General features: G+C 38.1%; 1 protein-coding gene and 1 long non-coding RNA gene across 6 annotated transcripts; both read left to right on the forward strand.

Moving 5' to 3' along the window:
- The first annotated feature begins 174 nt into the window (after positions 1-174).
- Positions 175-10,986, forward strand: csrnp2 (cysteine-serine-rich nuclear protein 2). Of its 3 annotated transcripts, none has more exons than XM_058763046.1 (6): positions 175-1,239; positions 2,300-2,522; positions 5,127-5,296; positions 6,070-6,332; positions 6,419-6,715; positions 7,020-10,986. In XM_058763046.1, the coding sequence occupies exons 3-6, from the start codon at positions 5,140-5,142 to the stop codon at positions 7,875-7,877; spliced, it is 1,575 nt and encodes a 524-aa protein (XP_058619029.1). In that variant the 5' UTR covers positions 175-1,239; positions 2,300-2,522; positions 5,127-5,139; the 3' UTR covers positions 7,878-10,986. The 3 variants fall into 3 exon arrangements, with proteins under 3 accessions (XP_058619029.1, XP_058619031.1, XP_058619030.1); XM_058763048.1 differs by having other exon boundaries at positions 2,462-2,522; XM_058763047.1 differs by lacking the exon at positions 2,300-2,522 and having other exon boundaries at positions 176-1,239.
- Positions 10,987-11,828: 842 nt separating this feature from the next.
- On the forward strand, positions 11,829-18,356 carry LOC131531534 (uncharacterized). Of its 3 annotated transcripts, none has more exons than XR_009268716.1 (6): positions 11,829-13,854; positions 14,242-14,490; positions 16,504-16,584; positions 16,855-16,899; positions 16,999-17,045; positions 18,220-18,356. It is a non-coding gene; the product is annotated as an uncharacterized LOC131531534 (long non-coding RNA). The 3 variants fall into 3 exon arrangements; XR_009268717.1 differs by having other exon boundaries at positions 11,829-13,135; positions 13,700-14,490; XR_009268715.1 differs by having other exon boundaries at positions 11,829-14,490.
- The last annotated feature ends 7,627 nt before the right edge of the window (positions 18,357-25,983 follow it).

Here is a 25,983-nt window from a genome sequence, read left to right on the forward strand (position 1 = left end):
ATTAACTTTTTTTTCTCATACAACCATTTTAAGAACTTTGTGGGCATTTATGGGGTGAAAATGCTTCGAAAGGAATTTGAATTTCACAAAAATGTATCAATCAATAGAAATATATTTTGCATAAAGGAAATGAAAAGCATTTTTAACCATCAGTATTTTTTTTGCAATTCTAGTGTGTGAAATTTTGAAATTCACCCACCTATATTTTTATATTTGTAATTTATTTTTCATTGTTAGTCTCTCGCTAATAGTGTGACTACACTTTAAAATCAACCCCACTTAGTTTCCATGGAAACCGAGCTGTCAAAAAAAAACAAGCTAGGACTACAAATAGGGCCAGCTAGCCTAGCGTAAATGTCACAGATGGGACGTTTGTTTGAGGAACAGTTGCCATTTATTTTTTACGCGCCTTGATCCCAAATATAACCGCTCTGAGAAACCATGTCCGTTTTCCTGTCGAGGAAGACAACGCAGCTCCCAATGCTAACAATAGGCTCTTTAGAACTACATTTCCCGGCAGCCTCTACGCCGGCACTTCGATGACGTCACAATAAGTATATATGTGTCCCGTGCGGCATTCCTTCCTCTATTGTTACATTGTAACAAACCGGGGCAGAAGAGAGGCCCATAGGGTCCTCGGGCCGACAGATACTACACATCATTTTTGTTTTTTTCTTTCCTTCGGGGTGGAAATATAACGTTGCGATTTGTCTAAACATAGCGCAGAACACAACCACCTATCCGGAGGAAAAAAACCCCGAAGGCTCGGCTCTATTTGTTCTTTTTGAATGCAGGCATTTTAAAGGATCACCTAAAGATTTTATCTGCACTTATTGGATGCATCTGCGCCGGGATTTGTAATTTTCATTGAATAAGGTCCTTGTCTGCCTTCGTCTGCCCCGTTTTAATTTTTACAGAGCTTGACTGCAACGTTGAATGCTCGTGTAGCCTTCTTGATACACAAAACCCCCATTTGTAGTCTATGTCAAGACAAATATTCATTGTTTACGATGCTTAAATGTTCGGGCATCACTATATCTTCGTGAATAAACTGCTATTTCCTTATTGGTCTGGCCATTTCGATGGGCTGAAGTCGCTTTTGTCTGTCATCTTGTAACCTTGTGGAAGTCTAAAGCTGAAATAGGTTCAAAATCCCCAAAGAAAAGAACCATCCAAGTAAAGGAAGCACGAATCGAGCGACAGCTTCGCCGGTTTAAAGGCTCTATATTTCTGCCCAAGGTAAGCTTATGAGAAAGGTTTTGTGTTTCACTTCTGCCTGTCTTTCCCATGCAGCCCAGCCTACGAGGAAAAACGGGTTGATCATTGGACCGGTTGCAACACAGCATGCCATTTTCTGCTCTGTCATAAGACCCCCTTGTCTGTGTTTTCCAGTAAAGAATATAAATTCACAGGACAGACCATATGTGATGTGATGTGTCATCCCAATCATATTGGGTCACACTGTGGCAAGCCTTTTTTAACATTTAGGCATATCCCTTTAAACTAACTAGTGTCTAATTGTGTTTCACTAGCACTTATTGTACTTGCACTGTTTCATTACACACTCTTTCTCTGCTACTAGCCATTAATGGTAACAATTTTTGCAGTTGTGAGCTATAGAAATATGTGGTTAGGTGTTGACTATTTACCCATGACTAGTATTTTACTAGATTTGTTGCTTGTACTTATTCATTAGGTACTTTGTTATTAGTATCTGCACCAGATTTCCTAGTACATATTTGTTAACATGCTAGTTTGAGACACTTTCACCTATAACATTTGATACAAGTGATATTTCACTAGTCACAATAGATTTTTGGGTAATGGCTAGTCAAAATGGCTACTTTTGGTGAATTAGTAAGATAGACTAGTAATAATTGGAATACATACTACAACTCTAATAAATAGTATCTATTGCATGAAGCATCTAAGTATTTGAATAGTTACTACTATAAATTCCATAATGCATTAAATACAATACAATGAATGAATATCAATGACAGTTAAAATTCCATTAAAACACTAAACTATAGATACAATTAACTGACAGATATTTGCAATTTGTTTCTTCACTATTATTTTTTAAACAAGTATTAATATAAAATTAAGTACTAGTTTAAAGGAATAAATGATAGCACGTAATGATGCAGTCATGTTTTATAATAGTGTCCTTATTGTATGATGTACCTGTTTAGCAAATGTATATTACTGCTAAAATAATTATTTCTAGTAACATAGACACTGTAGTGCAAAGTGTGATGTCATACTGTAATAAATCTTCCACTTTCTGTATTGCTAGACCTCTTTAAATTCCCAGCTGCTGGTTGTGGATGGAAGTGGTGCATGGATGCACCTACAGAATGGGAATAATGTTTGCATTTTAAGAAATTGCAACGTCACCTATGCAGAGTTCGTCGATGCTGGAAAAGAAAGACGTGATGTTTATGTGTCATTTGTCTAGGATGGGCTGTTTCAGTGCAGACCAGTCAAACAGGCTGATGCGTAGTCAGTACTGTAATAAGGTGATTATTCACTCTTTCTGTCCACCTCAAATAGGCCACAGGATGTGTGTCAGGAGATCTGCAAACATATTTCAAATTTGCATTGTTTTTAAATGACCTGTGCTGCATTCAGAAACTATTCCTTCAGTCATTGGCATCAGACGGCAATACTGTTGCAGATGGATTTTCTTTTCTGCTATTTATATAAAGATGGAGCATCCCTGGATCATGTATGGCATAGAAATTAATACCCCTTATCTTCTTGCTGACATCTTTGGGATATGCAAACATGCTCCTATCCTACGTATACCTCTGCATGATGTTTGTTTCTCACTTATTTAATGTGCATTGAGTTACATTTGCTGTTTGAGGCCCATATCTAGTCCTGCCAGTATTGCACGATAAAAGGGAGTGCTTTTAAAAGCCTCTTACCACTTGCCAACAATCATAACTCTCAAATCAAGGACTAATGACCTTTTTACATCTAAAACAGTGTTTTTAAAATTATTCTTACCCAGGATTAGTGCCAGGAAGTTGCATATCCGACTAGTTTTAGTACTTGATGTATGATGTAGCATCTATAAAGTAAGTCTCAGTTTACAAGATGAATGCTTTTAAAATGAAGATTATTAGATTATGATGTCCATCTTGCTCAGCTGTTTTGTTACCATTTATTTAGGTTTTATATACATGTAATCTACCTAAACACCTCAACCATTTTGGGTTGGGATGAGATCCGTTACCTTACAAATCTTTGCTGTGTAGGTTTGGTAGCATTGCAAAGCTTTCTGTTGTCACTGCATGGATTTACATGTATTGCTTTACCATATGCATATATATAGATCTAGATAGATAGATATGTATATGTATGTATGTTAGAACGTATGCTTTTAAGACACTATGAGTGTACATGATGGTGTCTAATAGTAGTGACGTGCTCTAAGTTTGGCACTGAGGAGAAATTTTGGCACGCTTCACTGAACGCACAGTAATTGGCAGACTGCATTATTTGCTTGCAGCTTCTTGTACATCACCACATAATTTCTGTGCATTTTACTGCTTCACCACGGTAGCTTTAATTATAAAAGGAACACATGAAAGCGAGGTCGGTTTCACAGCAAGCAAAAATGGACTCGTTTCTTCGCATTTCTTGTTTCTATGGATACGGTTCATTCAAGAGCAGCACACTGTGTGTCAGACACTGAAGCGTAAAGCAGCATATACTCAATCGGGCATCTCTCTCATTTCATCATCCTGTTGTTTTTCGCAGCTGTTTTTGATGTTTCAAGGTCGTAACACGTTCTTTGCCGGTGATAGGTGATTGGCATGTATGTGGCTTGAATTTGAGACTACCCGGCCTGATTATTGAATGAATGATTATAAAAATGAATCAATAAGACATTCATATACTCAAGCCGAGTCAGGCTAATGCTATTTCCTTAGCATTCATAATCAGAGTTCATAAAACTAATCCAGTTTTTATGGATTTCACAAATCTGTGGGATTAAATCCATTATGCTTTGAGTTTAATTGTCAGTCATAATTCATAAGCCATCTTTTTTCTCCTTCACATGGAAAAAGCCGACCTTTCCTCAAAGCCACCGCCAGACTGTTCTCATTCAACCAAGCAAAAAGCCACTGACTGTTTAAAAATAGTGTTTAATCATGAAGAAAATCAGGCATGGAGCCGCTCAAAGCAGTTGTATTACACAGCTCCCTCGGGCTAAGGAGGTGGTCTGATCAAACGTCCTGACTCGGCCTTGTGTGACCTCTCTGGTTTGACTGAACTGGTCTCGTCATCGGCTTGCAAAGGGCTTGTTGTTTGTAAGGTTTTAACGGGGGTGAAAGAGACCCAAAACGTGGATGCAGTTTTTCCACGTCTATTGCTTTAAACCAGTTACCATGGTGATGTTTGCAGGCTTCATGATTTTTAAGCAGGACTTTCATGCTGGATGGAGAAAGTGAATGTCAAGGATTAGGTAGTAAAATAGGTGATATTGCATAAGCTTCCTGATGTGGCCTTTTTTTGTTGCCTTTTTATGTTACATTTGGTCACTTTGACCTTCAGAGTGAGGTATTTTCAGCACTGCAGCTGTTGATTAATCTGTTACTGGCCAAGTTTCACATTGTTTTTCCTCGTAAAGTGTTATTTATATGTTTTAAATTTATTTTATTTAATAAAACTTGAAATCTTGTAACTTAACAGTAATTGAGGAATTACTGTTTTGTTTTGAAAAGGTAATAGATATTAATATTATTAATATAAAAAAACCTCAAAACTCTATCTATCGAACCATATAATATTTCTAAATATTGGCAATTGAGATATGCACCAAATTGATTCACTTACACTGTTCATTGTCAGTAGATTTTGGATTAAGCTTTAGGTGGAATGACAAAAGTACAATTGTTTTTTTTATATCCATCCAGTATTTTTAATTGTGTTATATAATTTGTATGAGAAAGTGTATTCAAAAGCGTTTCTTAAGTAAAATGCTGCTCTTGGACAGATACACATCCTACTTGCCATGTACACTCTTGTCATGATTGTTAATGCTTAATTTTTGCTAGCAATACTCTGTCAGTCTGTTGGACAAAGCATGTACCTATCTGTAATGCCTCCAGACGCAGTGTTTCCATGGAGACAGTGTCATCTCGTGGCCTGAAGCGCAGATTCGAGGAGGTGGACAGCGGCTCGCAGTGTTCCACACCCAAAGATTCGGATGATGACATCTCTAGCAGTGACAGCGCTGATAGCTGCGACAGTCTCAATGCTCCCTCCAGCTCTCTCACACGTAAGAACACACCATAAGTTAGCCTTTTAATTTCACTATTCTATCAACTTCCTGAAGTCTATGAAGGTTTATGAAGGGGCTCAAATAATTTCCCTGTGTTTTGTTTTGTTTTGTTCCTAGCTCCTGAGCTAATTCCACATATAATATTTGTACTGCTGCAGCAGTTGCAAATCGGAACATTTCAGTGTTAAGTGTGACAGCTGTTGTATTTACTTTGTTTTACACATAGGTACACATTTACACATTTCCCTTTCAGAAATATAGGCTACTATGAAGGCAGTCTGTGGACCATGCTAACCTTATTAGTCAGTTCTACAATCAAGTTAGCAATTTTATTTTGTTTGTAAGAGCCACAACACCCTCATTCATAGATGTTTCTAGAGCAACATTGCTTTTAAACAATCAGATTTTAGGAGTAGGTTTAAGGTTAGGGTTAGTATTATAGCTATAGAAAACTACATTCTTATCAATTAATTATTTCCCACAGATGCTAGTGATAGGTTATGGATAGGGGTCGTATTAAGTGTTAGTTCTTTCTTTATAGAAATGTTGTTCAAAGACCAACAAAGGATGTTGTTTCAGGAACTTGTGCTACTTGGGCATTGTGGCTACTGTGTAAGAAAACCTTGAGATAAAAAAAAAAAAAACTCTTTTGGGATAAAGTGATACACTTAGTTTGAACCACAGTATTGTCATTTAAGGAGGCGTAGGTTGAGTACTAAAGCAATAGACCAAAACATTGTTGACGGTGTCTCTTTATCTTGTTTCTGCAGCCCCCTCCATTCTTAGAAGACACAAAGCATCTTTAGGTCGTAAGCAGGTACGCTTTGACGCAGTGACAGTCTATTACTTCTCTAGAAGGCAGGGCTTCACCAGTGTGCCCAGTCAGGGTGGCAGCTCCCTGGGCATGGCGCGCCATCACTGTGCTATAAGACATTACACCCTTGGTGAGTTTGCACGAGAACAAGAGAGCAGCCACAAGCATGTGCTGCGTCAACACCTACAGCAAGAAAAGCTCAACGCTCGCAAGTTAAAGGTTAGTTGTGTGTCATGGATTCTGCTTTGCAGTAGGGTAGCCATTTTGTTTTGATTTTAAGATCTCTTTTACCTGACTTTTCCCAGCTGACACGGAATGGAACTGTGGATTGTCCCGAAGCAGAGTTGCTTACCCTGGATGACATATCCGATGAGGATCTGGATGTTGAGAGTGTAGAAGTGGACGATTGCTTCTTCTTGCAGCCTCTTCCGACCAAGAGGCGTCGGGCACTACTGAGGGCCTCGGGTATTGCCCGCATAGATGCCAGAGAAAAGACTGAGCTGCGTGCCATACGTTTGTCCCGGGAGGAGTGCGGTTGTGACTGCCGCTTCTACTGTGACCCTCGGCACTGTGGCTGCAGCCAAGCTGGAATTAAGTGCCAGGTAGGGCACGTGGTATTCTTAAAAGTCAGACTTATTAAGATGAGTCCAGTTGGCCCAGGGGTGTCCCATCCTGCTCCTTAAGGGCAGAGTTTAGCTCCTGCAGAGTTTAGCTCCAGGAGACCTGCCTGGAAGTTTCTTGTAATCCTGAGGACCTTGAGTTCCAGGTTCAGGTGTGTTTACTTAGGACTGGAGCTAAACTATGCTGGAAGGTGATGTTCCAGAAGCAGCATAAGACACCCCTGAATTGGCCTATAAGCCTATTCAAATGAAATACATGCTCTTTCCCTTTTACCTTGTTCCAAAGGTGGATCGGATGTCCTTCCCATGTGGTTGCACCCGTGACGGTTGTGGTAATACAGCTGGTCGCATTGAGTTCAACCCTCTTCGTGTGCGTACCCACTATCTTCACACTATCATGAAACTTGACCTGGAAAAGAGAACCCTGTTGGGTGTAAGGTCTGGAGAGGATTGTGGGGAAGAGACAGAGTTAGTCTCTTCTCCATCTCTATCTCTTTCTCCCTTGGACTCGGATGTGGAGGTGGAAAGCCAAAGTGTTCAGGAGTTGCAAGAGGAGCAGTGCGACAGCCTGGAGCGTGAAAACGAAACAGCCGTGCTTCACCTACAGAGTGCGGAGGAACGGGAAAGGAGACTGGAACAAGAAGAGCAGCAGGTTGAGGAGGCGCAGACCACTGACCCAACCCTTTGCCTCCTGCAGGATGCCCTCACCAGCCAGGCCGGAATGGAGGGCATGGAAGGTGTTGAGGGAGTCCTTCTAGAAGGGCCTTTTCCCGAAGGTGCCACCCTGCTGTGTATTACAGAGAACCATGCGGATGAACAGACCGAGCAGAGGCTGCTCAAAGACCCTGCTTCTGTCCTCTATTATCAGGTAGGTCATGTAGAGACAGCAGCCTTTGAGACGCTTCCTGCACAAGTAGAGGAAGTGGTGAGCGAAGGTGGGGATCCAGATACGGAGAGCGATCGGCAAAAACAAGAAACCTGCGGGCAGGATTCGGCCAAGAGCTTGTCTGTCGAAGTACCTCCACCTCTCAAGAATGGGGACGAAGAACAACTTTGTCCAGAACAGGCCTCAAATGATGGGGAATGCCTCGAGACATGCCTGGCGCCGGATGAAAAGGCAGTACAACTTCCTCCAGAAGTGTAGAGCCCATCACCTCTGCAGATGTTTTGCACAAGTTAGTTGTTAAATTCAAAGAAAGCCTACTCCACACAGTGCGATGTTACAAGACTGCATAATGTTATTAAATGTTAAAGAAACAAGTTACCTTCATGGGTTTGTATCCAATTTAGCTGGAGATAAGCATGTACTGTGTTTGAAGTAGGTTGTCCGTGGTAAAATAAGTTATTAAAAAGAAAAAAATTGAATAATTTATAAAAAAAAAAAATAAATAAATGAAAAAGAAACAGGAAAAGCAGAGATCCTGATCTGACAACAAGTGTTTGTTTTTCCAGTATGGTATCGGTTTATTACTTGATACTAGTGGGAAAAAGTGGCCTTTATGTCGAGGAGCAAGCATTTTCAGGATTATCCAGCGCCTTTGTATGGCCTTTCCAGTTTGTAGAGTTTCCGATACTGCACCCCAACAACTAATTGGCACTGTCAGGAGGATATATGCTAACACTATGTTCATGTCTTGTCAGAATTACCACAATTATAAGATGACAACTCTTAGCAGTTCATATACTCAGTTTATATGACAATGCTCATAACGTCAAAATGTATCCACGCACAGCTTTGTTACTTATTGCAAAAAAAAGAAGGCCTTGAATGGTTTCTAATACTCAGAATCCTGTAATTATGGTCATTCTTTCAGGACGTGAATGCAACATTAGTAATATGCATATGGATAATGCTAACACTAAGAAAAGGGGTTGCTAATTTTAGAAGAAGGTGTTGTTTGTAGCATCCTTCCTGTGAATAGATCCAACAATCCTGGAAATACTTGGTTTTCATGTACTGTACAAGTGTTTTGCAAAGAGCTAGCATGAAGATGAGTGAAAAAGCTGCTTGTTCTCTGTATGCACGTTGAAAACTTGATTCGTTTGAACTTGCTGAGAGGGGATCAGGAGGATGAATGAATGTGCAAGCCATTTGCACAGCAGTTCTTTACTGATTTATCGTAGTCTTGACCTGACGCCGTTTGAAGCTGTAGCCTATACCGTCCCAGTTCGTGGACGTTTATTTATTTACCACCGCTTTGTATTGTTAGGGCGAGGACAATGTGCGTGAGTATTGTCATCTACAATCATTTAGTTTTTTTTTTTTGGGTGTGTTTTCATTTTTAGAAGAGCAAATGAGATCATACACATTTATTGCACATCAAGCCTTTAAAGATTACAGAAGACATTTTATGGGTGAATCTCATGAAAACACGTCCAGGTCACATTTCAAAAGAAAAAAAAAGGAAAATGAAATGGCATTTTACATAAATTAAGTAATATTTGAAAAATATTTTTACAATTTTACCACCATCAAAGGCGTGTTCTTAACATATTTTGTGAGATTGACCTGTATAAGTTCAACCTTTAAATCCAGTACTTAAAATCCAAGGTGATCTTATATGTCATGTTGGCCTTTATGAACTGTATGACAATGCAAGGAAGACTTGAGGAGATTAAATATTGTAATTTTGACTTACACATTGGCCTTTTTAGTTTATCTCACTAGGCCACAGTTTTAACCAGTCCTGATATTTAAGCAACATTACAAGTCAACAGTGCACCTCATTCTTAACGTCCAAACCCTCATTTAAACCCTGTGAAGACCATCTTTCTTGCCTCTGTATCCTTACTGTTCTTCCCTGTTGCATTTTTATAGTCCATTATAGTCTCATCCCTCGTTTTAGAATATGAATAATGTTGATGAAAAGATTACTTAGATGCTTTGTTAAAGCTGTTTTATTTCACTTCTGTTTAACGTTAAAAACAAAGTAATAATTTGAATGGTTACATGAAAAAAATAGTGTCTTCAAATAGTATGAGTTCTGTGATTTTGCTAAATTATTTAAACGTAAGGAACCCAAGAAATTTGTCATTTTGCAGTATATGTGTGTGTGTGTGTGTGTGTGAGTGAATGTTTGCACGTGTGCCAGAAAGATTCATGCTGATTTGTCAGATGAACCAATGTTTGGGACTGTAGTATGGGGTCATCATATTTCAAAAGGTGCTCTTATTTTAGTTTTTACATATTCATATTAACACTATATGTAGAGTCTATGTAGAGAGAGAAAAAAAAAAAGTAAAAAATCCACAGTTGGTTGTGAATGCAAATGTTGCTGTTATCTCTCTGCTTCCAAGTTTACTCACCCTTACAACACCCTTTAGTCTTGAGTAAAGGAGATGATTCATTATGTGATTACATTAGCTAAAATGGAGCATGTGAGGCTAATCATGAAATTGTTAGCATGGTTGCGCACCCTCATATGACTTGGCATTTTAAAGCTCCAAGCATTAAGTTTGATTAAGACCTAATCTGCAATAATTAAGTGTTTTGCAAATGACCAATCAAACAAGAAGGATTTTGTTTTGTTTTATACTGTTACTGTGTTTATAAAGTGTTTTTTTTCTTACTTTATTTTTGCCTCATTGTATGTTAGCATGTCTCTTCCTCTGTTTACTGAATAATCTTGATGTATTGGCTACGTGTGTTTTATGTCTTTTTTTGTGTTCAACACTCCAACAACATTCCTGCACTCAAACTAGTTTTGTCTGTAGCTAGAAACTGGCGTATCCTTAAAAATGGTGGTCTAAGGGCCTGCTATTGACCAAAACATGGAAGAGAGTCAGTCTTGTTTGTAGTTCATTATTTTGATGTATGAACATCCACAAGTCCAGTGGTCTAAAAACTATTGACTTTAAAAGGAGGTCTGAATGTCGCACATGCTAATGTACCTGTAGCTTAAACGCGAAGTATCTTTTAGTTAAATATATTTTTGATTTCCATGTCACCTCCTTTTTAAGTACTCAGATTTGAGACCACTACAGTAACTGAAAACCAACTTACATTATGATTGTATGCGTTTGTTTGTGTGTGTGTGTTAGAGGCGCTTCATTAATAAAGCTGAATGGAGTTGAATTCTACACTGTAAGAGTGACTTATGCTAACTGTTGCCTACAGAGGAGACAAAACATACAAAGTTTTATATGAAAATGTGAGTGAAATAAAATCTAAAATGAATAAAACAACTGTGTCCATCTTCAATGTGAGTTGCATGAAATTATATATTAACAGTATTCATGAGGGAATCAAAATTACCTTGCAGCACAGGAATGGTCCGGTTTCAATACAAACTCAACCGACAGTGATAATCACAGAAAATAACTTTTTTTAAAAACTTTAAAATACACATTGTCCAGTGTCGAAAGTGTGAAACTGTCTAAAGTACCATATGTGGTCATATATAATCTTCTTCTCCTTCTTCTTGTTTTATGGCAGATCGCAAACTTAAAAATGCATTACCGCCACCTATCTCTCAAATGGACCATTGACACTCTATGTACAATCTGTCAATCTCCTACCTACCAACCCACATTCATATAAAATCTTGAATCCAAGTTGTCCGTTACATCCTCTCCAAGCTCAGTCATAATTTATTTACATATAACATGCTATTATTTTTAACAATTTTGAGGTAATTTAATTCAAATTATTTAGTAAAAGGGTCATTCTTCATTTGCGGTGGCAAGTGGTGTCCCTCTACTTTACAACAGTTGAAATAAACTTTAAATACCAATAAATTATAAAATGTTTGTATTCTGTAGGGTAAACACAATTTGTGCACTATTAATAGTTCCATTTTTGTTTTAAAATACATATTTAATTGAGTTTGAGAGATTGCATTTGTAACAAAATATGGATGTCCCCACCATACCTTAGAGAGGTATCATGGAATGTAATCGCAACAATATAACATTTAAAAAAAAAACATATTTTTTATATTTAAGAAAAAAGTTGTGTCCCCCAAATTCATGTCTGTGGTGTTACCACAATGGATTTTGCCCCTTTAAGAAAAGGGGGAATGCTATTTGGACTACTTCCTGTGTGTAAAGGTTACTGCAGGTGCTGGTTGATCTGAGGCGTGCATGGGGAGTACATTCTTTCTTATTAATTTTCTTAAGTTTAGCTAAATTTCTGACAATTTCACGTGTCGCACTTTATTTGTGTCTGTTGTGTTATGTTGATAACTTGCAGATTTTACATATTTTAATCAAAATTTTGATTTCCAAAATGTCCCCTGATCTTGAAATCATCATGATGGCAGCCTCCATTTTAGAAAAGTCTAGATTTATGCCAATTTGTCTGTGGTGTTACTGTCTTTTCTGGTAACACCACAGAGTAACTTGCAATATAAAGTCTGTGGTGTTACTTCAAAATGACATAGACATAAGTGGCTTTGTCACCAGTGTTTGATTGAAATTATTTAAAAATCAAAATGTTCTTAAGCTTTCATTTGAATGGATATAGCATATTAAACTAATTTTAAATGCCTAGCAATATATTTTATTAGAAAAAAACAAACAAGCATTTTTACAAATTCTGCCTCTCATTTGCCACCCCAATTGAAGAATGACCCAAAAACAATCATATTTTGACAGAAAATCGAGTAAATCTTTTTAAGAAGACCACATTAGTGGACCTTGACACGTTTACTCTTAAAACGTGTCAAGAGTAAACAGTTTGAGGGAACGAGTCACGTGGTAAATTAAAGTTTGCATTTGGCACAAAGCGTTCCGTTCCACTAGAGGGCGAAACTCTCCCATGAATGGAGCAGATCTAAGCAAGATCCTCCTGGCAAATGTTTAGTTAGCCGTCTTACATCCAGGAAAAACCTGCAGCCTTATGCTGCATGAGGGGATGACATTTTCTGTCTTGTTCACCGTTTGCCCTTGTTCTTTGCTATTGCCCAAAAATAATCCACAGTAGTTCTGGGAAACGTATTTGTAGATGAACTGCAGATCTATCTATCTATCTATCTATCTATCTATCTATCTATCTATCTATCTATCTATCTATCTATCTATCTATCTATCTAATGTCAAAAATGAGGCCTACCAAGCCATCCCAAGATTCTCAGCACCTCATTGTTTGCAGTCATCTTCTGTTTATTCACACCTCAGATTCCGACTGTAAAACCAGCAGAAATCAGCCCGTCTTTCAGCTCAGCTTTCTCACTTTAAGTCATTTATCATTTTAATGTTCACACGAGACTGTTTATATGAGTAATGATGATAGCATCACCGACATGCTGTGAAACCATACAGGGCTTTCAATAAACACATGAACGTCTCTAATGTTCCACACAGTTATTCTGAATGAAAGAGGAAGGGACGGCCTGAGGAAAGTTGCTGACATCCTGGTGAGGAATTGCTTCTAGGGAAAGACCAGGCCTATATCAACTTTCAGTATGTCTTTATATGCATTTTTAATTTTATCAAAGGGTGGAGGGGGGCATTAAGCTATGCAAATTGAAGTTAAGTCTGTATTGTATCTGTTTTGGCGACCGCTAATAAAATTGCAACCGTCTTTTCAACATCACTTCATGCCTTGCCTGGAGAACAATGACATTTTCCTGTATCCCCTGAATGGGAGGAAACAGCTTGGTGGGTACAGTGACCAAAATGCCTCTTTGTCTCAGGGGTGTCTGCATTCTCTTCCTGTATGCTTTAGCAATGGAAAACATTGCCACACACAGCCTTAAATATTGCTGAAATGTTGTGTTGTCCTTTAAGGATATACCCAGCCACTGCTATTTGCTTTTCACTTATGATGCAAATCATACATCTATGTAAAACATTGACTTGGTTTCATTCTGAAGGGATACAATGGCAAATCTTTGATTATAAGGAAGTTATTGTGCTTTTTAAAGCTTATTTCTATCAATTTAAGTTATAAAAATCATCAATACTGCCAGCACATATCTCATATTTTTGCTGCATGTATGACACTAATATGTCAGCACATAACAGGATCTGAGCAATAATCAAGAAGCGGTAAAGGAGATTTGTCAGTCATCCATCACTTCCTGACTTGGCTTCACCATTGTGTCGTGTTTCCAAAAGCCGGAAGACCCGAAGGAATGCAGATAGAGTAAGAACCAATGACTGTGCAATACAATGCAACGGTAAGGAAATGCCAAAGTGTTAACATGTATTTGCTGAATGACCAAACAGAATGATGTGAATAAGAACACTTGAACATTCAGTAGCAGGTTTGTGTAGATAAGATGAAGAATGTGTAAGGAACACAAATAATGCTTTCAGTGGATTAACAACATCCTTTAATATGACGTGGGAGAAGCATGGGGGAAAATGATTCAGAGCCTCAGCCTTAAAATGTATTACATTTACAGGAAAAAAGTAATAGGCTTTGTGACCCTTGACATTTTTGAATTCCTGTCTTTGGCTTTTTCCTATTTTTATTTAATAATTGTAATTTTTCTTATTATTTTAATGTGAGTCGTTTTATTTGTTTAAACTGATTGCTAAACAACTCTTAAATATCTTTTCAGTTCCAGTTAATTTGTCTGTCAACTAATATACAAGGTACAAGGCAACCTGAAACAAAGACGTTAGCGGAGCATTCATTTGGACCAATGAGATCTCACTGTGGGCGTGGCCTCCCAGCGCACCGCCATAGAAAGTAACTATAAGTAACTATCATTCAAACTATTATTCAAATGACTGACTAAAATGCCAACAGACTGGTCATAAAGTCTAATTTACATGATGAGGAGCGGGACCACAGTTACATCCAAATGGTAATTAACTAAAGCCAAACACCAAACATGAACTGTTTAAATCATCTGAATAGACCGTGTTTCCGCGCCTCGCTATTTTATGTTGCTTTTAAAAGCATTCATTGCAAAATATTGTGTAGATAAATAGGTTTATTGTGTATTTCCAACATTTTCTGCTGTGTTCAGCGCATTACGCGCAGCAAAAATAGGCACCATAGACAAGCACGAGCTGCTTTCGCGGGCAAATTAAGTGAATGTTATTAAGGGCGCCAAAATAAATACACGCTGCTTTTGTATGAGGTGAGAAACAGGCCTTATTTATCCATTTGTACATACTAGTCAAATTTTCAATGAAAGTTTTCTACTACTTTAAGCCCTTGCTATAACCTGGTCAATGAATTGAGCTTCATTGCTGTGAAGCCAAAAGAAAGAAATTTTTACACTGAAGTGAAAGTTAATTGGCTCAGACAGTTCTTAGAAAGTTTCAAAACAGCTGGTCGTCTCTTACCATTTGGACTTGTTCTTTGAAGATTCAGTGCTACTGTGTATATTTTTGCTATTAGTGTGACGACTAAAAATGAATTATAGATCACAAGTTCAGTAGCCACCAAAGCACTTTGCTATTTATAGCGTGTGTATCTAAAAAAGATCAGCTAATAAAACAATGCTCTCTGATCACAGCGAGCTCACCATCATTAGAGCTTCACAAAGTCTGATGAGCCACAATGATTTCCTTCATAACTGCAGCCTGTGGGGATTCTGTAATTCTTACAAAGAGAATGATAAAACAGTCTCCCATTGACGCCATTGCACTCCAACATCCACACTCAGAATAGATTTAACACCTCCCTCTGGAACACACTGAATGGAGGAAAACTTCACATGTGAGGAGAGAAGTAAAGCTGTAAAAATGTGACTCAATAATGATGGAAAGGTACTTTTTGCCATTTTATGCACTTGTAAAATGAACGAGCAAGTTAAGAACTTGGGAAAAAGAGGCTAGTTGACAAATGGAAAATAGTTTCTTGCAGAAAAAAAAACTTAATAGTAGGCTGAATGTCAATGTGTAAACTTTTCTAGTGTTATGAATTTTGTCCACAGAGCTCAAATACAACATGACCAAGCCAATATGACTCAATTATTAGTGGTTGCTAGTGCTATTTTAGTATTATTTATATACTATTAGTATTTCTTAATATTTTGAATTAGCTTGTTTAGTTTTCATTTTAGTTTGTCTTAGTAATTTTATGTCCATTTTTATTAGTTTTTTTTTTTTCTAAATATTTTTAGCATTAATTAATCTTTATTTCACTTTTAGTCATTTTTGTTTTTCAACATAAACTTATTTCCGTCAGTTGCCAAAATTAACAATACAGCACTGACTAGAGCAAGAATCACTATTACAATTGATCTTACATTAGAGTACTAAATATATCTTAAGTAGTAAACTTAAGCATGTAACTATTCTCACACTGTAAGTAAGTGCTACAGACATGAATGATAACTCAAATAATGCCACTTGTTGAGATGAGGTATTCCTTTGTTTTTCTAAGTGATCTGACTTAATAAATCAAGAAGCAATTACCACATGCATTAAAGGAGATACTTAAGCCATATTTAGAAAATATGAATATTCAGACATTTGAATTGGTTCTTTAACCAGACAATACCTAGTAACCATCCAGAAAACCATATAGCGACAACATAGTGACATGTTAGCAACATCTCAGAGCAAAACTATATTGAGATCCCTGGCAACCTAGTATCATAGCTGTGAGTTTTATCACATATTTTCTTCAAAAATGATACAAGCTGAGCTCTGTCATGATTTTTGTTTGTAGTTTGTAGTCATGCTCCCTCTTATGTCACACTATTATGTTGTCATTCCCTGATGATAGAACCAATCCTAAAAATGGTTAAATAAACAGTAATCAAGACTCAAGATTATTTTGGCTGAACAACTCAATAAGGTACATGTACATGCCTTTTCCCATTCAGTGTCTTCTTGTGGAACTTAGAAAGTTTCCTTCACAGGTAACGGAAACAACTTCTTGTTCTTGTTCCAGTGAAGGAGGAAACAACACAAAGGCTGCCATGACAGCTGAAGAAACAGTGGTGAGTGGAGACATTTCTGTTGGACATACAGTACTGTGCACTGAACTGTGCTAGTGACTCATTTTGAATAAGTAAACAGTCTAGCCGCTAACAACCATTTGTTGCTTTGTTTGTTGTATTGTTCCTTGTGGTTATAGCAACATATTAACTGTGGTTGACTAAAAATTGCTGAATAGCTGTTAGAACTTTAATTTCCTCGCAGCTTCTTAAATAAAATATAATTAAGTCACACATAGTGTCAAACCAAATTCTGAGTGTATATTTATCCAGGAAGATTCCCTTAGCAAGCTAAGGCAGCTGTGAGAGGAAGTTGTGGTAAGTTACATTTCCTTTTGCAAAGAAGATTTCAGTTCTGTGGGAGCAGAAGAGGGGCTAGTAGCAGATATTGTCGTAATGTACTTCCTCATTTTGCAGGCAGATGGAGATCTATGAATCACACAGTGAGGATCCACCCATATGATGTAAATTTTGGTTGACCTGGAGCACTGAACCCTCACATGTCACAATGGGAGTTTCTGTCACACTGACAAAAATATGCACATCAAAATCTCAACTTACCATTGATTATATAACAGTATACACTTCATGGTCTTTGCCCTATGAGTTGTTTGTGCGATGCAGCAGAGGTACTACTGAACCATACAGCAAGAACCATACGAAATCAATTATGTCATACATTTGCAGGCGCACTGCCATCATGCAGTAAAATAAGAGAGGAACTTAACAAAGGCTGAACATGACAGCATAGTCAAGCTGTTCCAAGAGGACCCAGAAAACAGCTGCACATCAGCTGAAGAAAAGTTTCTTAAAAAGAAAAATAGGTTTATAGTGAAGAGTTTGTGTGAAAGGATAAATCTCACAAAAACTATAAAAAAACATCTCAGGGTCATATTTCATTCCAAAAAATAAAATAAAAATTATATTGCTTATAAATTATTGTAGGATCATTCAGTTCCAAATTGATTTAAAATTAAGCCTATTTTCTGTCAAATTCAGATTATTGTAATGCAATACATCATATTATTTGTATTTAGTCTGATTTGATAATAATACAATTATAATTACATAATTAAGTTATTTTGGTAACACTTTATTTTAAGGTCTCTTAACTAGTTGCTAATTAGCATGCATATTAATAGAATATTAGCCATTTATTAGTAATAATTAAGCACATATTAATGCCTTATTCTACATGACCTTATCCTACATCCCTAATTCTACCCAATACCTAAACTTAACAACTACCTTACTAACTATTAATAAGCAGCAAATTAGGAATTTATTGAGGGAAAAGTCATAGTTAATAGTTAATAAGTGTTCCCTATTGTCACGAATCCGGTTTATGAACTCGCTCACCACATTGACTTTCACACCATACATCACACTGGACTCCATTTCCCATCATCCATTGCACCGATGACACATACACAGCTGAAGGCACTGATCACACAGCTATCATATCACACACTCTACTTAAGCCATGGACTTTGTCTCCCTCACTGCCGAGTATTGTATGCGTTTATCGCTCCCCTAGCCTTAGCTATACTCTACAGAGCCCTTGATAGTTTTCCTAGTTTTGCCTTGCCTGTTTTGGATTGTGTTTTCCCCTGCCTGGACTTTTGCTTTCGTTTTCAGAACTCCTCTCTCATCAAGCCCCTTTGGATACTGTTCGCTGTCGACCGATCCAGGCCCGTTTTGGATTACTCTTTGCCTTGCCTATGATAGCCACTGTTTGACCCTGCCTGTTATGACCACGTCTATGCTCAATAAAAGCTTGCAAATGGATCCGCACGCTTCTCGTCTCGTTGGTCTCGTTACACCTATTCTAAAGTGTTAACATTATTTTTTACTGTAATACATTAATACAAAAAAGTGTAATACATTTTTTTAAGAAATCTGATTTTATCTGATTCAGCAGATAATCCGATCATTAAATAACGTTACACTTTCAAACACATTTACACTACATTTAAGTATTCATTTAACAGATGTCCTTATCCAGAGTGACTTAAACATGAGGAAAATATAAGAGTCAACAATATTCATAGCAAAAAATACTAAGTTTATAAACAAGATTGACATGTTCACTATAACAGCATTAAAATGCATACATAGGAGTTATAGTAAGTGCTTACACACATTGATCTTTACTATCTTTTTTATATCACTCACTGTAAACTAAAGTCTTACTTTTTTCACAGGGATTTGCCTGCTATGCTCCAAATGTGTAAATTCTTGTGTAAATTGTACCTTGCTGGGAAGAGGTCTTCTTTCTAACCATTCTCACTGGTAGAAAAAAAATGTTGCCTCACATATCCATTTTCATCTTTATTCCTGGCCATCTCTTTCTTTGTAGTTTTTCATGAGTCTCCGTGCCTCCCATTGTTCTGACAACACTGATGTGTAAACACTCATGGTGCTGAAGTGCCTTTTGAAAACAATACGACTGTAATCTCTTCCAAATATTTTTTACATTACCTAACAAATGACATCTTCATTTCCAAAGGAAAACAAAGGAGGTCACAGTAAATTACATGTTAAAGGAAAATCTAACTCGCCCACTCACATTTTTCATGAAAAAACTAATTATTTTATACATAATCCCTTTTTTAAAGTGGCTCTCGTGAGACATATCATGGTCAACTCACTCTGCTGTAGATCCCCAAACACAGAAGGGACGTGCTGACATCATGCAGATGAATGATGAGCGAGGTATGTAATTAGCTACAGTATGGTGGAAGTCATGCGGAGGGCCTTTTATGGTCTGCTAGAGGGAGACCTCAGGAGATACAACCAACGGCAACATTATCAGACTCTCCCGAGCTGTGTAAAGCTAACTTAAAATCAACATTTTTTACTTACTTAACCCAAAGTACTAGTCATTATGTTGCTGTGAAATGACTTTTTCATGAGCTGACCTAAAATGTCAAAATGTTATGGCAATAATTAATCAATTTGAGTAAAAATAACAACAACAAAAAACATGGGTTAAAGGGATAATTTCTATGTATAAGGGATAGAAAATTTTCTCACTAATTACTCATGTCGTTCCAAACCCATAAAACCTTTATTCATCTTCGGAACACAAATTAAGATATTTTGGACCGAGAGCTCCGAGAGCTCTCTGACCCTCCACAGATAGCAACGCAACAACCACGTTCAAGGCCCAGAAACATAGTAAGGGCATCATTAATTTTATGAAGCGACAAGAATATTTTTTGTGCACAACAGGAAAAAAAAGATAACTTTATTCAACAATTTCCTCTCTTCCATGTCAGTCTTCATCGTGCGTTGACGAGAGAACCACAATGCATGCGTTGAAGACTGACACGGAAGAGAGGAAATTGTTGAATATAATCTTTATTTTTGTTTTCTCATAGCTTCATAAAATTTAGATTGAACCACTGATGTCACATAGACTATGTTCTGGTATGTAACACCCACTTTTTAATAAATAAAGAAGAATCATCCTACATCAAAATGTGTCACATTCCAGAATAAATATTTTGAATGCCGTTTCATGTTGACTTTAAAAACATTTGAGATTACGACTCATTAGCTAAAGGCAAAGAATTACAATTATCCTTTATTTTTTGGCAACAATGTCATAGAAACTCACTGAACTCTTTCCCTGTGTCGATCTCTCAGTGATCTGAGACCCATCCTGCTGCAGGTGTGACCTTGTTTTTGGCAGAAACGTTGTGTCATGAGCGTTGCATCTGTTGCCTCTTCAGCATACATTTCAAATTAGCTCAACACTCTTCTATTTACAGGACCTCAGTGCATCTGGGTGCTCAGGGGCCTCGTCTGACATGAATTGTGCACGGTGATGTCAGCGGAAAACCGTGGTGTTGCCGTTGGGGAGGATGTGAAGTGACATCATCTCATTAATGCTTCGGCCATGAAATCATTTCAGTGCATGATGAGCTTTGCATTGTGGGGTCACACAGAAAGGGAGTGCTGGGCATTTGCACATTGGAGTGAGAGATATGGTTGAAGTGAATGCTGGGAAGGAGACTGTGGTGCCTGGTGGTCCGCTGATCTCGTCTTTAAACGTCTGTCATCATGCTGATGTCGGTCGATCAAGCCTTGATCATTCCGTAAGGGAGGGGAAGACGAATTAGGAGTGAGAATCTGTGGGAGGTAGCGTTCATGAGAAGACGTTATCGTGAGAAAGTGTGAGGGTAGATTTTTAGTTTCTCAGGGTTGCTGAAGGCCTTCACACCATCAGGGTGAGTGTGGTCAGTTTGGGTGTAAAGGGTAGATGATTGTGGCTTGTCATTTCTGACTTTCATGTCTGACCACATGAACTAGTTTATCTGACATGTGATACACTCTTGATTAGAAGGAGGATTTTCAGTATCTCAAGGGTTGCTAGACAGTGTTATTGAGTGATTTAAGATGTTAATGGATTCAAATCAACAACTAAGGGAGGTAAAGATGGACAGATGAAGATACAGGCAGGGTACGAGGTCACCACCGAGTCACACAAGAGCTGCTCAGTGATGAGAGATAATATACTCTGTTAAATGATAACACATCCCAGTGCATTCAATAGCCAAATGCTTTCTTAAAGCTTAAAAGCAGATTAAAACTGAAAAGTGTACTTGGAACAAATATGAACATTTTATTTTTTGCTTTTGTTTACTTTATCATCATAGACTATGATTACCAACACAAAATCAGATTTGGTGAAATCCGACCACGTGCAGTCACAGGAGAGGCATTTTAAGATCCCTGTTAATACCAGGTGTAAACAGCAGTCTGACTCTGTGGACCACTAGTGATCAGATTACCTGAGACGGATGTTAATACCCGGGCTAAAATGACTACAGTGCAAGTTGTAGAGATACAGAACAGCAAGAGAAAGAGAGTTTGGGAGAGAGATGGAGAATAATTCACTACTATATCACCCCACAAGAGGCCCATTCACTCAAGTCACATGAAATCATTGGAAACACAGAGAAGGATCATGCTGAGGGATGGGATGTATAGAGGGGTGATTCAGGGTGAAGGGACTGTTTCCTGTGTGCCTCAGAGGGAGAAATCAAGCCCTCTGGGTCAAGAGAAACAAGAGGCTCAAGTAAGAGAAGGAAAACACTTGTTTTTTTGGAGGGTAATAAGGAAGTGGTTTCTGTAGAATTGGAGATTGATACAGAGGATGCACGTTTCCTCTCTGCTACATTTCTCTTCATGGCAACAGTTTCCTGGAATAAAACAGAACCGAAACATGATTTGAAGAAATTCCAATTATTTGGATATAATTGGAAATATTTGTTTTCCTTGCTAAGAATTAGTGCATAAAGTAAGAGCAGGTTAATCTCTGTTTTGAATCCAGTGCCTTAGTTTTCTTAAACATGATAAACCATTTTAAATTATATAATATATAAATAATATATAAATATTATAAATCATATAAAGTTTGATGGTACAATTCACAAACTATATATCAGTTATATCGTAAACTATACCTATTTTTTTAGCAATAATATTACAATCATAACCCATCCTCTGCCATTAAAGCTCTGTCTGTCTCCTTCTGATCCATTTACTCCAAAACAGGAACCCCACAGCAAAATCAACACTGCCGAACTAAACACAACAGGTGTCCTTGTGGGAAAACCAACGTCAACCAAGGTCTGTTGTCACCACCCAGGGTGCTAAATCTACAAGCAGCTCTTTGAGAGTGTGAAAAACAAGTGCGCACTTATAATAATATATGTAATTATAAATCACATATATTTCATTATATAATTTGTTTATTTTTATTTAGTTGTGACCTATGTGACCAATCATTATGAAAATCTATTATGGAGGATATCATTTTCACACAGGATATGTTTTACTATTTCAAGATTCTCACCCAAGTATGAAACTTCAGAACAGCTTGTAACACGCTTGTTACAGTGTAATGCGAATAATCTCAGAACAGAAATAAGTGCACCGACCATAAGACCAGCATGCTTTCGAAGTTTATGTATCTTTAATTGAACTCAGAGTAAAGGAAGTGTCGTGTTAAACACAGTCAGATGTGAACAGATTTACCGCTAAAGTCTGTACAACAGCCAGAGAGAAAAAGAAAAAAAAAAAGACAGACACTAGCAGGACAGCCACTGTTTCCGGTCTCTAATGTGTTGATTTGTCCAGCACCTCTCTGGTTCCATTACATCCCAGTAGGAGACACTAACCAGGTTACCGGTGGGAAAACAAGCCCAGCATGGGCCCGACAGGTGACAGTGGGTCCCGAGGGATGACTGGGTGTCATGATACCCTATGGCTTCTTCTGTAGGGATCCCCTGCCTGTAATTAATTACCGTTTGCAATGAGCTCATAATGTTATTTATAGGGTCTCCCCGGGACAGGGGGCTTGCAGAGGGGGATCATGTTATGCTCTTTGAGAATAAAGGACATCTGGGCTGTATGCCTTGAGAGTGTGCTGTGAAACATAATTTTACCACAACTATGATGAATGTTTGTAGTCATGGGAATGGAAATGAAGTCTATTCAGAGCCGAAGCGTATGTATGAACCGTATGTTTTTGCAAAAGCATGCCAGTGTCCTTGGCTAACGTTTATAAACCAATGAGGCCATCCATCCTTCAATCTACTGTAAATAACATTCCTCAAATCCTCTAGAATTAAAAACGCTCCGATAATTACCAAAGAATCCACTCCGTTTTACGATCGTGGATAACCTCCCTTCATCGGTGCACATAAATCAGTGGACACAGAAATCCCCATATCAGCAAATGTTCTGCATGAGTAAGACCTCATCAGGATCGGTTCTTAATTTAATCATGGACTCTTATTTGTCTTGTAATGCTGTCCTGGTGAAGTTGTAAACCGTAGACAGGTACAGAGTGGGGGATTGTGAGAGGCACGGCTGGAATTTAGGGTCATTGCACCGCTGCTCACCGTGACATGATTTACTGCCGTCTTGGAAGGGGAGATTTAGGATAAAGCACCACCAGCCGCCCAAACTCTTTTCTCTCCTTTGCTTTGCATCGCCCATCACCTGTGCCCGCCTGGCTGGACGGTTGACCCCCATACCTCTCAGAGAGATGTATCTCTCCCTGGGCTTCCTCTCAGCAGTGGGATTTCATGGTACTAGGCTGCCCAGGATACTAATTTATCTCTCTCTCCCAAACCAGGCCTGACAAAACGAATTCCTGAGGACTTCAGAGGAAGGGCTCGAATCTCTGCAGATTTACGCTATACTCCCATGTTGGCCAGCTTCCAGAGGAACTGATAAAATAATTTCAATGGCAACCCAATCTCGCCTACACAGGATCCAGCTTAGAGGGAGGGACAGGAACGGCTTTTAGCCACTGTAAATTCTCAGGCGGTAATTCGAGCTGGCTTGAGATGTTAGGGTTTGTTCCTGATTAGTTAGTGGCCTTCCACAGGTAACAGTACATTACGCATCCAGACCATCCAAAGCACATGTTCTTCTCTTCTCTGTCTAAATACAGGGAACTCAACTCCAAAGGAAAGGGGTGGATTCTTGGCATGCATCAGAGGCGAAGTCCATTGAGATTTCTAGAGAAATGCCGTTAAAGCTGTGCGACTTGGCATGCTGGGTGTTAAACTGGAAAGGAAAGATAACATGCATATAAAATTAATCTGAGTTTTACAGTTTTTTAGCGGTGTTTAACCATGCAAAATTTGCTACCATGATGCTAGGCTGTTGCTATGCAGCTGATAAGCACATTGCTATGCAGTTCCTAGGGTCTACTTGTGGTTTCTAGGTGGTTGCTTACTAGCTTATTAAGCAGCAAATCAGCATACGGAAATGTAAGTTACATAATTTAATCTCTTAAACAACATTTTAGTTTTAAATCATTCATTCATATTTATTGCATACCTCACTCAGCAACTAATATAAACATCAAATTCACCATTACACCATAACATCAAATTTTAAAGCATAATATCAATTTCCCCTTGTGTAATTGACACTAAAAACAGGAACAACTAATCACAACAGTTGTTATTTTAAATCCGGTTCCCATATTTGAATGTAATGATCCAGAAGTGTTAATGGAAGACCCGTGTGGTGTGTTATGGCTGGGAAATGGATGATCTTTCTCATTTCCTTCCCACCCGCCTCCATCAACAGCTGAGGTGGCACAAAGCCTGAATAGTCCACACTTAATCTATGGATCCTCCATTTACAAGTTTTAATATGAGAAGTGGTGTTCTCACACAGCCAATGATGGCAGGTGGAACCTGATGTTACTGCACTATGTCAAATTAATTTTCAGTATAAATTTGTTAGACTGAAATGAGCGGGTAAGTTGTAAAGAAAACAGTTGCCAATGTTTAGTCTTCACGAAGGATCCCGTCTCATGATCTTTGCCATGGTCTAAATTGTTTAACATAATTGGTTATGGATATAGTAGATGAAATGAAATGCTAGAGGACATGCAGTAAGATGAGCACAGCACATATACCCACTCACCAGAAAATATGCATTCAAGTTCTGTCTTCTCGCAGGGCTTGAATTGAGGCATGTAGGGTTCATTTAATTAATCATTCCCTCAGGGTTTCCTCCAGTGTGTTCATCCCCTACTCAAGAGCTCCAGTCCTTCATGATGAGGGGTTTCCTGGGGAGTGAGGGGTCATAGGTTTCTCTTTAATGTATAGTCACACTCTTCCCTGTTAGGTAAATCAAAAATATATGCTTTGTAAAAGGGACTGAAATTTGGCTTTGGCAAAAAAAAAAAAAAAAAAAAGTTACACTTTAAAAAACAACTAAAGTGTTTTAGGAAGGGTCAGAAATTAACCTCAAGGCAAAAAGGCAAAAATGCCATTAAAAGTAACAAGTAACAAAAATGTCCTATGTATTTAAATTGTGGGAGCAAAAATGTCCCCATATGTGTTAAATAACACTCCCATTTGTTGTCCCAGTCTTTAAGGACTTCTCTTCCTGTAGCATCTTTTAAAAAGGAGGGAAGGTAAAAAGAGGTTGAATGAATTGACAATGAGCCATTATTGTCACTTAGACATAGCAGGTGACCGACCTTAACCATGTTGAGGGCACTGACTTTTAAAGGCTCCAAAAAGTCATGCTGGTATAATGAGGGCGGATTGGCTCACTGTCTCTAGCCAGCATGGATGCTCTCTGGGTGGACTAGATGTGTGGAAATCACTGGTGCTGGTGGAGCCTATCCCTATAATGATAAACTGAGGAATTTCAGTAATGAAAAGTCATTAAATATTAAGAAACACAAGAAAAGACTTCAAAGCCTACAGTGGCATTTGAGGAATGTTGATTGAAATGGTCACAGCATTAAATTCATACAAACAGCTGGAAGTAACAATGGCAGGCAGATTTTTAATGCAAATTCTGGTATTTAAGTGAAAATGCTGAGTACATTTACACAGTAAGAAACTATTT

This window comes from Onychostoma macrolepis, chromosome 23 (assembly GCF_012432095.1).
Source record: "Onychostoma macrolepis isolate SWU-2019 chromosome 23, ASM1243209v1, whole genome shotgun sequence".
NCBI lineage: Eukaryota > Metazoa > Chordata > Actinopteri > Cypriniformes > Cyprinidae > Onychostoma > Onychostoma macrolepis.